The 15,371-nt window shown below is 36.1% G+C and overlaps 1 protein-coding gene across 2 annotated transcripts in view; it reads left to right on the top strand.

The window, feature by feature from the left end:
• The window catches only part of LOC128207459 (protein phosphatase 1 regulatory subunit 14C-like), a 35,669-nt gene that overhangs the window by 9,084 nt on the left and 11,214 nt on the right, over nucleotides 1–15,371 (top strand). The window contains exon 2 of one of the 2 annotated variants that reach the window (XM_052910389.1): nucleotides 3,765–4,125. In XM_052910389.1, coding sequence (XP_052766349.1) covers nucleotides 3,765–4,125 — 361 coding nt within the window. Of the gene's footprint in view, nucleotides 1–3,587; nucleotides 4,126–15,371 lie in introns of those variants that run through there. The other variant, XM_052910388.1, reaches the window with a different exon arrangement.

Below are 15,371 nucleotides of genomic sequence, written 5' to 3'. Positions count from 1 at the left end.
TTGTTTTAACCAAATATGAGTTTCCCTTACGTTTAAGTTAATTGTGTTTAGGCTGAATCTAAGATGGAAGTCATGCGGCACTGCTAGGTGATAGCCCAGATGTCCATTTTATGCCAGTTACCTGTCTTATGGCGTCACATCGCCTCCTTTTGGTCGTATTAGCAACCCAAAGTAGTTTAATGTGTTTGCTTAACTCAATCAAAAGGGCCCAAGAAGTTGGGGTCAATTTATTCAAGCTGACCCTAAGATGGAAGTCATTTGTAGGTGCCAGTTCATAGCCATTGCCAGTACCCTGTCTTAGAGCGTCAAATTGCCTCCTTCTGGTCGTAACAAGGGGTCCCAAGGATTTAGGTGCGGCATCTTGCTGTCGTACTAACAACACAATTTCCTTAATTTCTTTGCCATGCACTGACCCCGTCTTGGAGGATACATATGGTCTTCCTAACCCCAGTACTACGCTTATTAAATGATTACAGGGAATAGTCTTTTTAAAGGGTCTGCGTCGTATGCTTACCCTGTCTTCTGGAGTCTTTATATGGTCAGCATGAATCTTAGATAATTACACTATCAACAAAGCGGGATTTTTTCTTTCAAAAAAAGCGTTGCCACCGCGGGAGAGAATGCGTCATCGCGGAATATCGCAACGATATATTCCACCGCAGCCAACGCGGTGGTGCGCGTCGTCACCGCAATCATCTGCTGTTACTGCTGTTTCTGCGTACGACTTAATTCCGTATAAATGCACGCGGCAAATCGCTGTAATTCGGCAAAACCGAGATGTTTAGGTATTTGTGGTACAAATAGAATAGAAGAAGTAGATTAAACCGTGCTCGCGGACAGGATTTTACTTGATTGCGAGGGTAAACAATCGCATTGCTCTTATATAAATACTGACTAAACAACCAGAATGCAACTCATAGTAAAACGATTGAAGAATGTTGGTTAAATAATTTGATACCAAATTTTACGAGAACGCTATTCATATTATACATATTTTTACTTAATATAGCGGGTGTTTCGGATTAAAAACCAAATACCAAATATTATAAAGTACAGTATTTATTGGGGGAATGGGGGTAAACTGTGCCAGTAATAATATTTTAAAAAGCTGATGTAATATTTTAAATGTTTATGTTATCTGGGGCCAAAAATAAATCCAATTTAAATTATTCCCCCATGTGTTATCAACATATTAGCTGGTTATCCCGGATACTATTTAGCCGCGGGTAGCCTCTACTGAGTACTGTAGTACATATTAATTTTATGGTTTACTTTTGTTCGTACTGGTTCTTTTTGATTATGTTTCATCGTGTTTTATTTATATAAACCATTTGCGTTAATGATATTTTCTTTGAAACATTGTTGTTGTGTGGCAGGTGTTCTTATTGGCTGCTGGAAAATAGTAGATTCCTTTCACATTTCGTGTTTCGTGGTAAAAGTACTTATTGGCTGCTAAGTCCCTTATTGGCTGCTGTACTTATTGGCTGCTGTTATTGGCTGCTAGCTTGCTGTCAGTTCCAAATAAAACTGTCGAAAAAATCGCTTCCGGTTAACCTTTTACAGCATTTTGATTGAACGAAAATATTTTCTATTGGTGGGTTACATGCCACCATTTTTCCATTTCAATCTTAATGTTCATAAACGTTCGAGGTGTTCTGTATATGTTTTAAATCAAAATTAATCTTTAGCAAATATATTTGCATGCGAAAAATACAATTTTTAAATATATATATATATATATATATATATATATATATATATATATATATATATATATATATATATATATATATATATTGTGTTTTTTTTTTCACATGCAAGAGTGTATACCAAAAAGTACATAACGTGTCAAGTAAGAAGTAAGTCATTGTTTTTGTGATGTAATATAGTTATCACAGTTATTTATTGCATTGATGTGATCAGGAAACTGATCAACTTTGTCCATATGAAACAAAGCTTTATCTTTATAGTATTGACGTTAATAATGATAGTATTATCTTATAATCTTATTTTGAGTAACACCCAATCTTATATATATCAGGTACAAACATAATAACATCAATTATCATGCATGCAAAAAACAAGCAAAAAGTTACTTTTTTATTTTTTAATGATTCATTGATAAACGATATTCTATAATCGGTGTAAATATAATATATATAATTGGTTATGGTCTTTAAATCAGCATGCACATATTATACAGATTCAAGGTTATAGTTATTGGTTATTTTTACTTTACTATTTAAACAATGAATTTGGCATAATCCGGTTACCGAATTATTTTTTAAGTTAAGCAATAATACATAATAACTTACTTAGAGTGGGGTAGGGTACGTTTGATTTACTACGCCACTGTGCCATCCATAGGTGTAGTTTAATAAGATTGTATGCCACAGCGCACAGTCAGAATGCAATCCTTGCTACAGCTGCTCTGGTTCTTTTGTAACGTGTGACGTCAAATACGCAACAGATCCCTTCAGAGAAAAGCATTCTCAGCTCTGAAAGGGTCCATTGGTCTTTATATACAGTAAAACCTCTATCTACACGGAGCCCGGGCTTTGCTAATTTGCATATTACCAAACAAGTACATCAACGTACTATGAACGTACTTCCGTCTATAACGGATTGTTAAACTGTCTGTTCCGTTCTGTTCTGTTCTGTTCTGTTAAACTATGAACGCACACCAGCCTACAGCTAGCGGACCGTTACACTTTAAACAGCGCCAATATATAGAACGTACTGGACTTCACAAGACACACATCGTTTAACGCCCCTTTTCAGAGAACTAATATTGATAGTGGTGAGGTGAGGGATCGAAACGTCGACGCCTGTTTGACTGCCAAATATTGATCGACTGAAAAAAATACCCGCCATTATCATACTTAGTGTTGGCATGAATGTCTTTATACTAGCTAGCTCGCATGCGCGAACCACTAAATAACCCACTAAATTAAAACAATAATTGTTTGATTAAATGGAAATTTGGCGGTTGTATTCATCAAAGCCTTTATGAATAATTAAAATCAGAATCCGCCCGACGATCCCATTTGCGATCTCATATGTAGACAAGACAACAACTTAGTACATTCCGAATAAATGTCATTTTTTAAAGAAAGAAATAATATCGTTTATCAAACTCATAATGCAGTGTGTCAAATTTGAAAAACAAATGCCTAGGACACGCCAAAAAGCACGATTTTAGACTAATATGTACAATTGTCTTCTCGGACAAGGTGCCCCGATCTCCGTATAACGTTTAAAACATAACTATTTTATGTCCATGTAAGCTGTGGGGTGTGTAGATTAAGTAATCCACTTTTCTGTTCAGATGTTAGATCTGGGGTCGCAATAAAAATGAAATATATTTCTATAAAATTCATGAACATCTTTCCACTGTTTAAAGCCATTTTATTTATCATTGTAACGGTTTTAAAAAAACCCGTCTAAAATGAAATGATAATTTACAGGTGATGATATTTTTTTAACAAATGAAGGGAGTTAAATGTCTGTAAAATTAAAATAAATATTTTCGCTCAAGGAAAATTACTATTATAACTTTACGTTTCCCTATGTGAATAAAGCATTACTACGCGGCACCTGCTGTCCCAAATTGAGAGGAAGTAGTGCCAAGAGCGCATATATATGATGTTATGTGAATAACTTTTTATTTTGATGATAGATACTACTTTATTGAATGCAACAGAGATTTTTAATTATAATATTCTGTTAAAGGATTATATTGTTTATTTTGACTTTGTTGTCAGGGAGTTTCGACCCAACGCAAAAGCGCAATCAAAGAGAGTTGGATTCTTCAGCGGTCCGGTAATGTCGGCGTTTGGAGCCACCACAAATTACCCGAGCAGAGTGGAGTCGTATCGTCCCCGGAGCCCGCAACGGGCCAATTCGCCACCTAGTGCCAACACAGCTAAATCAGCAAATGACTCGGGCGCTCAAATCTCGCCCCGTTCAGTCAGTTTTGGAAATAATAAACGTGAAGAAGAAAAAGAGAAACGTCATAAGTATTTGACAGCCCGTTATGGACAACATCAAATGATGCTTATACGAAAAAGACTTTCAGTGGAGGACTGGTTGTATGAATCATTGAGGGATATGTACAATTGTGAGGTATGATGCACGTGCAAATTAATGTATTCCTATATTTGTATTGATTATTATAAAAATGCTTAAATTCTAGAATTTTTATTAAGGAATTAATGTTACCAACTTGCTAGGCCATTAGGTAACATATAATATAATAGTTTAACTTTTGCCAGTCCTGTGAGCAAATACAGGCAATACATGCACCTACATAGGTGGAATTAAGTGTTGACATCACTTTCATTGAAGTTAGTACCCAAGGTCCAGTGTGTATATGTACAAAGTTATAAAAATAGGAGGCGCAAAACAAATCCATAAGAATAGATTCTGTCAGACCATATTAGCTACAAACCAGGAGGGCAGTCTGCTCTTATTGATTAATTCTTGAAGATCCATTTAATCAATACTGATTGTGCCTCTAACTGCAGCTAATGCATGGTGCTTTAAGCCTTTTGCTACTCCATGACTTCTGTAAATATAAACCCTTTCGAGTTGGGGAGTAATTATAATGATGCAATAAAGTTTTTAGTACTGGAGTTAAACAATATGAATATAACACTGCAGCTATTTTAACTTTTTTTTAAGCAAAGCAAATTAATACAAATTTCTCTTTGTAATTTGAGTTGTTGGTTTTTCTTAAACAATTTTTATTTAGTTCTAAAGTATTGTTGTTTTTTCCATGAAGTTTTGAACTCTGTACTTCTGTTTATCATTTTGTTCTCCTCATGATTTACTTTAAGGCTGGAGCAGGAAGTATTTGCACATGTTTAACAAACCACATGCATTTTAAAAGATTACTGCTGATCGAGTTGAAGCAGGCTAACAAATGTCGATCAAAACAAAGTCCTCCCTTGATCAAAGTCCTCCCGTATACTTTAAATAAATGCTGTCTTTCCTTGATATTGACAGTTTAACTTTGCATCTCAGTTGTTCTGCTCTAGTTAAAAAAATGGTGTTTTCTTTGATTGATAGATGCTAATAAGTCTTAATAAGAGATGTCATTTTCTTGGCTGTTTTTAATAGACTTCTGCCCCAAGTACAAGAATTTTACTTACATGGATTGTCTACTTTCTTTGACATGTTAAAAAGGGTGTATTGTCTTAAGGTGATTTTCACAATCAAAATGGAATTTCAATCCTGCCAAATATGTCGCCCTATTGTCAATGTTCTCTAGTTAAGTTTCATTAACCACCAGGTATACTGCCTAAAAAGTGTCATAAAGGTATTCCAGTCAAAATTGTTCTGATATCCGTGACTTAGGTGTGGACAGCGATCCTGTATAACATAATCTTATATAACACAAGGATCTCTGTTGTTGACCATTATAAAACGCTATATTTGTAGATTCTAAAATAATGTATAATTGACATTTACCAATGAAATTCCACTCTTAAATGGAAAGACAGATTGTAAATGCTGATAATGCCCATTCATGTCGGTAAGATTACATAGTGCAGACATTTGGTGCTTAACTTGGCTGTATAAGGAACATAATCTGTTATAAAGTTATACTTACAACAGTATATTGATCTAATTTTATCTTTCCTTGCCTCTAAGACAGACAAACATGTATATATATATATAACTTATATTCATGTATTGAAAGTTATTATTTCATGATTGTGCCTTATAATGAACTGTCTGATATCTTCTGGTGTTTTTTTCCTGTCAATTATACACATACAACAGGCAGTGGTTATGAATTATTTAACACGCAGGAATATCTTTGAATAACTAGCATGTGCGTGTGTGAATAGTTTTGGGTGAATAATTCATTTAAGCTTGCAGTTAACTTCAGCGTTTATTTTACATTATTTACAGATGTGTGTTGTCTTTTTAGTTTTGTAACGTCTTTGTTAATTCATTTTTTGTTCATTTGTGGTAAAGGCTTCAAGTTAAATTTTGAGTAAGACTGTAACCGATTTTGTTTTTAGAACGTTAACTCATGAATGATTGAGTTCTATGTTATAGTCTTAATATTATAGTGTTTTTGTGCTTTGATAGAAGGTATGGAAGTATTGTACTTTTAATGCTGTTTGTTTCCTGTTGCAATGTTCGCTATTATACCATGTTGTGTAACTGTTGTTACCTATTGCCAGAAAGACATTAGCCAATGTTACATTAAAGTATAAGAAACAAATCTTATTATCAGATTCATAATCTCTTTATACATCTGAAAAGAGCATATTTTTGTAGAAACTAGAGGGGAACACTGATAAATGATATTAAGTCAGATACTTTGATTTTGGTTAAAATATATTGAATTACTAGAGTTAAGGATTATCTGCCCTGATGCGCTGCGCATATGATCAGAGATTTTATCATGTTTTATGTGTTTGTTTTTTTTCATTTAATATATATACTAGCAGGGCTTTTTCTATTGTACCCACGGGTCATGGTTGTCCGGTTAGCGCAGTGGTTAGCGCACTCGCTTCTCACCTAGGCGACCCGGGTTCGATTCCCGGCTTGGGCGCATGTGAGTTTGGTTTGTGGTCACCAAGCCGGACAAGTGGGTTTTCTCCGGGTTCTCCGGTTTCCCCCACAACACAAGACCACAGAGTGATTAATATAATGTTGTAATAACTTGTTTCACAATCGTTGTAAAATATATATGTTTAAACTAAACTAACCCACGGGTCCGACTATCAGACCCATTCCCAAAGCAAAATATAAGATATTTTTTTTGAAATTCTTTTTACCTGTACTGTTTCATTTTCAACATCCTAATAAATTATGTGATTGTAAGTTTTTTTGGTAATTGAACTCAGAAATTGTTGATTTTCATTACATTCAGACATATGAACTATTATGTCATGATTTATTGCAATAGATATTTACACCCCAAGGATTGATATTTCAGCCATTGTGGGTCTTTTAAAGGGAAAATAAACTAATATTAAATCATTTCCTTATTCACAGGAGACTAGACAGCTTTTTCTTTTCACTGTAAAATTTCCCAATTTCCGCATTTTCACAACGCAAAATTTCCCAAAATGTCTAGGGTCTTTTTCCCAAAATGGGCAGAAAAAGCCCTGACTAGACAGGCATCAATATTAGAAAAAATAATCTTTTTTGGAAACAATGAGCCATTCTTTGATACTTTAGCTGAAGAACATGTAACTCAGGTAAATGTTGAACACAGCAACAGCAGTAGTGGCAGTACGCCATTTCAAACAATAATTAGCTTCAAATCCAGCATTTCTCTGACAGGTAATTAAACAATCTGTGTCTGAGGAAATGTTTTAGGCCCTTGTCCAGGAACTCTTCAGCTATGTTCAGCCTTTAGTTCAATGTGCACAGCGATAACATGATATTCTAGTGCATTCTATATTGCTTGATTACTGCACCTGCATTCCAACAATAATACATGTGTTTTGTTATTCTAGTAAATTAGGACACAGACAACAAAGAATGATGTATCAAAATAAATGTTGATTCCTTCCTAACATTCGAACTGGAACATGGTAGAAATGTTTTGATTTACAGCTGGTACCTAAATGTACATGGCAAGTCATAATCCTTGTAAAAATGGTGGTAGTGGTCAAAGCTTAAAAATGTTTTTTGATATTGACATGAATCTGTCCACATTTCGTTCTTGGTGACGTGATATAATGCACATAAATGGCAAGTCAAATTATTAACTTATTCCAAATGATTGCAGTTTAATATGTCCCTGGGTCAAAAAAGGCAATATAGAAATAGAAATGATGTACTGTTGTTTTCAAGGCTAAAGTCTAGTGTTCGTGTTGTTGTTAATAATTTCTAACATAAATGATGTTGCTTATACTTCTGTTTAAAATGATTAAAAAAGATATCAAGCCACTTAAATAATTTGCATACTACATGTGGGAGTGCAAATGTCTCGAAGCGTTGCATTTGTCATGATTATACTGAATGGTTATTATAGATACATATACGTGCATATGGTTAACAAGGTTTTAAATTGGATGTCATAAAATACAAGCATTTACTTAAACAAAGTTTTTTCTCTTAAAGAATCAAGAAGGTAAAATAATGTCATAATGAAAATTACTCTCTATATTAGCAAATCTTATATATGTACATTCCTGTGCAGTGGTTGTAGCTGGCCAGGTGATGGACAATTGTGGACAGTGACTTAAGTGGCCGTTCCCACACCTAGTTCACACCTTCCCAACTCTTCAAATCCTTGTAGTCTTCTCTGACCACAAAAACTGCCCAGGGACAAACCACTAATCAAGCTAATTTCCTCTCCTTGTGTCACATTCTTGTGCAATATGTTTACAAGTGCATGTAGATGTAAATATTTGATAGTTAAGTCAGGTGTTACAATCTCATAATAGTTATGAGTGTGTTACATGCAGTTCTATACAATCAAATCAGAACAGTAAATACATTGGGATATTTAAGAACATTCTTAACTATTCCAGTGCAATTTGAGCATTCTGAATTGTTAAATTTGCCTAAATATTAGCTCATCCAAATTCTCATGATTTAGGCTTTAGTATTCTGTTGACATTGACAGAAGTCTGTTTTTACAACTTATTTGTAAAGAACAAATTGCTAACTCTTACTATTGCTTCCATTTATTCAGCACATGATTTATGTGTCTGTACAGAGAACAAGTGGCATTTTGGCAGGGGATCCTGACACACCCAGCACTGGTGGAACTGTGCATGCTGTATCATTATCTAGATGCACAACAGCACTACAGATGCCATGTACAAAGCTTACTATGCGAAAAGCTGTATAAAACTGATTATTTTCTGGGTCCACCCTATTCCTTCTGATCATTTTGTTGAATCAAAGCTCTGGGAAAGCACAGACCTACAATTTAATGGCAATTTATAGACCACTGTACAGTTTTCATGGGCATTTTTATGTGAGTTTTATATCCAAACTACAGCTGTATAGAGATGCAAGAAAAGTATAGGATCAAAGAGAAAATGGTTCATGAATTGGACATTTAGTTTATATACTGGGGTTGGAAAATCAATGTAACCTGAGGCAGCCTTGCTATATAATTACCCTGTAGGAGGTAGGACTCTAGGCCTGTTTATTTTTCAAGTCATTTTTTAGCCTTGTCAGCATCCCATTTTCCTTCCATCTGTAAATATGTATGTATAATCATTTAGTTTCCTTTGTTAAATGTTGTAAGGGTTTTAACAAACTTATGCAAAGGTCTAAAAGAGGCTAGTGAATACTTTAAGACCTTATTACCTAGTTATTTCAGGTGATTTTGTCAGATTCAATTGCTGCTTAATGTTTGACAATCTTTCTTGACCTAATTACATTAATTGGTCATTGATTGATGTCATTCAAGCCATAATTGTATCGATCTGCAATGTTAGTGTTTCCATTGTTGTTAAGTCAACATTGCCATCTGATGGGTGTTGTTGTTGGGTTTGTTATGTAAATATTGTGTTTGATTTGGATCAGATTGCCCTTACAGGTTATCAAACACCTGATAAGGGCCTGAATCTGTTAGAAAAGCCATGCAAATATGCCACATCCTAAGGAGTTTAAGTTCAACTGTATGATTTGGGCCTCAATCTGTTAGAAAAGCCATGCAAATAAAAACATTGCCACACCCCAAGGAGTTTAAGTTCAACTGTGTGTCAGAGAATTTGAGAGTTCCAAGGAAATAATCTTACAGCCAGTTAATCATATATGGGAAAATACCCTAAACATTACTGTTATTCAAGAAGTATTGATTCGCACACTCGTATCTTCTTGTGTCTGTATTTTGTTCCAAATGAAAATGTCTCCTTCATTTCCCAAATTGAACATTGATTTCAGTGCCATGTTTCCGCCAGCAGGATTTATATGGTGTGCGTTAGTGGCCCAGGAAACTGTGACAGGACATGGAGGAATCAATCACCCATTAGACTGATTGGATTTTCTTGGCAAAATAGGAAAAAGGCTAGGGTTTTATATTGCTCACTTCATTGGTTTAGGCTGTAATCAAGACATGTTCTGTTGCTAATGATGTAGTTAAACACTGAATGATAGGAATATGGTTATATGGTAATCAGGAATTTTCCCTGGTGTAATCAAGTGTGCAAAGATAAACAGGATTAATGCTACCAGACGAAGTCTTGTACTGTCTGATATCAGGAAAACACCCTCCTTCAACTGCAATAAATTCATGCCATATTTAAGTTTTTAGATTGAGGTTACAGGAAAGAGATTAGGGTATCTGAGTTTTGAGTGCGTTCTGATCTCATTGTGAGACAAGACATTCATTTTTCCTCAAAATTGGTTTGACATTGTTGTCCAAACTTTCAAGTGATTTGTTGGTAATTTTGAATGTTTTTTTCCTTTAAAAAACCTTAATGTTTAAAAGGTAAGTTGATACAAAACCTTTATGAATTATTTTCATGGGGAATATTTGCAATGTGCTGCCCGCTCAACTTTGGAACAGTCCAGAAAAAAGAGTAGGCCATCTGGCTGAAGTGATCTGAAATACTTGACAATACTCTTAATACCTTTGGTCATTTACTTTCCCCTTTAGCCATTTGCTAAAAATAACCCTTTGGTCATTTGCTTGTCCTTTCTGACCATTTTCTTTTTCAAAATGTGCTTGTCCTATTGTCCTTTTGCAGGCCCTTGTCCATTTGCCTGCCTCTGCCATTTTGCCTGTCATAGTCTATTTGCCTGTCCTTGTCCATTTGTGTGTCATTGTCCTTTTGATTGTCATAGTCAGTTTGCCTGGCATTTTCCATTTGCCTGTTCTTGTTCTTTTGCTTGTCATTGTCTATTTGCCTGTTCTTGTTCTTTTGCTTGTCATTGTCTATTTGCCTGTTCTTGTTCTTTGGCTTGTCATGGTCTATTTGCCTGTTTTTGTCCTTTTGCCTGTCATTGTCTATTTGCCTGTTCTTGTCCTTTTGCTTGTCATTGTCTATTTGCCTGTTTTTGTCCTTTTGCTTGTCATTGTTTATTTGCCTGTTTTTGTCCTTTTGCTTGTCATTGTCTATTTGCCTGTTCTTCTATTTGCCTGTTCTTGTTCTTTTGCTTGTCATTGTCTATTTGCCTGTTTTTGTCCTTTTGCTTGTCATTGTCTATTTGCCTGTTTTTGTCCTTTTGCTTGTCATTGTTTATTTGCCTGTTTTTGTCCTTTTGCTTGTCATTGTCTATTTGCCTGTTCTTGTTCTTTTGCCTGTCATTGTCCATTTGGCTGTTCTTGTCCATTTGCCTGTCATTGTCCATTTGCCTGTTCTTGTCTTTTTGCTTGTTATTATCTATTTGCCTGTTATTGTCCATTTGCCTGTTCTTGTCCTTTTTTTGTCCTTGTCCATTTGCCTGCCATTGTCCAGTTGCCTGCCATTGTCGAGTTGCCTGTTCTTGTCCTTTTGCTTGTCATTGTCCATTTACCTGCCATTGTCCATTGCCTGTCATTTTCCATTTGCCTGTTCTTGTCCTTTGGCATGACATTGTCCATTTGCCTGTCATTGTCCTTTTGCCTGTCATTGTTCATTTGCCTGTCATTGTCCTTTTGCCTGACATTGTCCATTTGCCTGTTCTTGTCCTTTTGCTTGTCATTGTCCATTTGCCTGCCATTGTCCATTGCCTGTCATTTTCCATTTGCATGCCAAAGTCCATTTGCCTGTCTTTGTCCGTTTGCTGTCATTGTCCATTTGCCTGCCATAGTCCTTTTTCTTGTCATAGTCCATTTGCCTGCCATTGTCCATTTGCCTGTCCTTGTCCATTCACCTACCATTGTCCAGTTGCCTGCCATTGTCCATTTGCCTGTCCTTGTCCATTTGAGTGTCAAAGCCCATTTGCTTGTCCTTGTCCTTGTCCATTTGCACAGTCCTTTTGCCTGTTATTGTCCTTTTGCTTGCCAATGTCCATTCTATTTGCTTGTCCTTATCCATTTGCCTGTCCTTGTCCATTTGCACAGTCCTTTTGCCTGTTATTGTCCTTTTGCTTGCCAATGTCCATTGTTCTGTCCTTGTCCTTTTGCTTGTCATTGTCTTTTTGCCTGTCATTGTCCTTTTGTTTGCCAACGCCCATTTGCATGTCATTGTTCTTTTGCTTGGCACAGTCCATTTTCCTGTCCTTGTCCTTTTGCCTGTCCTTGTCTTTTTTCCATTTGCTTGTCCTTGTCCTTTTGTATTTTGCTTATCCTTGCCCTTTTGGCCATTTGCTTGTCCTTTAGCCATTTGCTTGCCCTTTTCTTGTCCTTTAGCATTTGCTCCTTTAGACCATTTGCTTGTCCTTTTGATCATTTGCTTGTCCTTAAGTCCATTTGCTTGTACTTATGATCATTTGCTTGTCCTTGTGATGATTTGCTTGTACTTTTGATCATTTGCTTGACCTTTTGATCATTTGCTTGTACTTTAGGCAATTTGCTTGTTCTTGAACTTTTGATCAATTGCTTGTCCTTGTACTTTTGATTATTTGCTTGCCCTTGTCCTTTTGATCGTTAGGGTGTCCTTGTCCTTTGGTCATTTGATTGTTATTGTCTTTTGGCCATTTGCTTGTTATTGTCTTTTGCTCATTTGCTTGTCCTATTGGTATGTGCTTAATTTGTCCTTGTCCTTTTGGCTACTTGCTTGTCCTTGTTCTTTTGACCATTTACTTGTCCTTGTCCTTTTGGAACTTTTGGCCATTTGATTGTCCTTGTCCTTTTGTCTATTTGATTGTCCTTGCTCTTCTGGTCATTTGATTGTCCTTGTCCTTCTGTCTATTTGATTGTCCTTGTCCTTCTGTCTATTTGATTGTCCTTTTCCTTTTGTCTATTTGATTTTCCTTGTCCTTTTGACCATATGATTGTCCTTGCCCTTTTGTCCATTTGATTGTCTTTGTCCTTTTGGGCATTTGCTTGTCCTTGCTCTTCTGGCCATTTGATTGTCCTTGTCCTTTTGCCACTTTTGGCTATTTGATTGTCCTTGTCCTTTTGTCTATTTGATTGTCCTTGTCCTTTTGTCTATTTGATAGTCCTTGTCCTTTTGTCTATTTGATTGTCCTTGTCCTTTTGCCACTTTTGGCTATTTGATTGTCCTTGTCCTTTTGTCTATTTGATTGTCCTTGTCCTTGCTCTTCTGGTCATTTGATTGTCCTTGTCCTTTTGTCTATTTGATTGTCCTTGTCCTTGCTATTCTGGCCATTTGATTGTCCTTGTCCTTTTGTGTATTTGATTGTCCTTGTCCTTTTGTCTATTTGAGTGTCCGTGTCCTTTTGTGTATTTGATTGTCCCTGTCCCTTTGTCTATTTGAGTGTCCTTGTCCTTTTGTGTATTTGAGTGTCCTTGTCCCTTTGTCTATTTGAGTTTCCTTTTGTTGATTTGATTGTCCTTGTCTTTTTGACAATTTGCTTGTCCTTGTTCTTCCTGCCATTTGCTTGTCCTTGTTCTTTTGGCCATTTGCTTGTCCTTGTTCTTCCTGCCATTTGCTTGTCCTTGTTCTTCCTGCCATTTGCTTGTCCTTGTTCTTCCTGCCATTTGCTTGTCCTTGTTCTTTTGGCCATTTGCTTGTCCTTGTTCTTTTGGCCATTTGCTTGTCCTTGTTCTTCTTGCCAATTGCTTGTCCTTGTTCTTTTGGCCATTTGCTTGTCCTTGTTCTTCTTGCCATTTGCTTGTCCTTGTTCTTTTGGCCATTTGCTTGTCCTTGTTCTTCTTGCCATTTGCTTGTCCTTGTTCTTTTGGCCATTTGCTTGTCCTTGTTCTTCTTGCCAATTGCTTGTCCTTGTTCTTTTGGCCATTTGCTTGTCCTTGTTCTTCTTGCCATTGCTTGTCCTTGTTCTTTTGGCCATTTGCTTGTCCTTGTTCTTCTTGCCATTTGCTTGTCCTTGTTCTTTTGGCCATTTGCTTGTCCTTGTTCTTCCTGCCATTTGCTTGTCCTTGTTCTTTTGGCCATTTGCTTGTCCTTGTTCTTTTGGCCATTTGCTTGTCCTTGTTCTTCTTGCCATTTGCTTGTCCTTGTCTTTTGGTCAATTTTATGTTCTTTTTCCTATTTACTTGTCATTTTGGCCCTTATTTGTCCTTTTGGCTGGACTAAGACAGGAAGCTTGGCACCCTGATACTGTACGTAAAACCACAGAAATATGTTACATCCTAGCTAGGTGTGTGAAGGTTGCAGTTCACCTGTTAATTGATCCAATCTTCCAGGTAAACACTGCCTGGGATCTGATCTGATCTTGGTGTCTCAGTTGATTGAATGGTCTTGGTCTACAAGTTCTCAGGATTTATAATAGTTTTGATAGTTGTGGATAAATATGATTTTTGAGTGATAGCCTATTTCATATTTTGTCTTCTTGCTACAGCCACATAATGTATTACCTAGTTTTTATGTATAATTGAGACATGCATACTTGAATATGGTATTTTAATCTGTAATATCTCAGCTGCAGCACACATGCCATTTAGGATAACTTTTTATACATAACTAAATTATATAATAAAGAGCATTTCTAAAGGCCTTTTTTATGTGAGCAATTACAAAAGCTGACAGCATGTCTTCTACAAGTATGTTATTTCAGTGATCATATGTGTGTATAGGATGAGATTGTCTAGCCTTAGGTTAAAGTCTCTCACTGAAGGAGTCCTCAGCCAGAGCTCGAATCTCCGACCAGGGATCTTTTTTATGCCTCTGATAATAGATTCCTATGTAGCTTTTATATCTCACCTTCAGACAGCAATAAATGACAAAAACTGGAAGGTAATAAAACACCTTGGAACAAATTAAAATTCATCATTGTAATGCAGTAAATTGTTGTTTAATTTCACATACCTGTATTAAAATAATCAATCAATCTAAACTTTTAAGGGCTCTATTGGGATGTGATAGTAATATTGACAGTTTGTGGTTCCTGTTTCCTGGTGATTGTTGATGGTTTCCTGGATGTGGTCTTAAATAATGGACAGAGGACCCAGTAAAATGCCAATAAAATGTACAGCTACTGCTATACGCAGCTATTTTGTGGTCAACTCAGCATTTTAAAATCAGATAACGACAAAATAAGCATTTGTGGTTAGATCATTGCTATTTCTGTCTGAAAGGTTTTTCCTCTTTTGGTTTTATAGTATTACAGGAATCAAAAGGGCAAATTTAACTCTCACAGGTTACAAAAGAAAAGATAGAAAAACCTGCAAGTCACATATATAGTAATTATTGAAGGTAAACAAGGTGTTTAATGGCTGGCCAGGGGGACCAACTTGGCACCGTTGGGAGGAGGGGTTAATTGTAATGTACACTGAAACACTAGCATTAGATGGCATTATGACCGTAGAAACTGTGTGATAAATGTCATATGATGAGACTAAGGTCCACATTCGGCACGCACCCTGGATA

The sequence above is a fragment of the Mya arenaria genome, chromosome 11 (assembly GCF_026914265.1).
Source record: "Mya arenaria isolate MELC-2E11 chromosome 11, ASM2691426v1".
NCBI lineage: Eukaryota > Metazoa > Mollusca > Bivalvia > Myida > Myidae > Mya > Mya arenaria.
The sequence above is the reverse complement of the archived record's forward strand: the minus strand, read 5'-3'. Positions and strand labels throughout refer to the sequence as shown.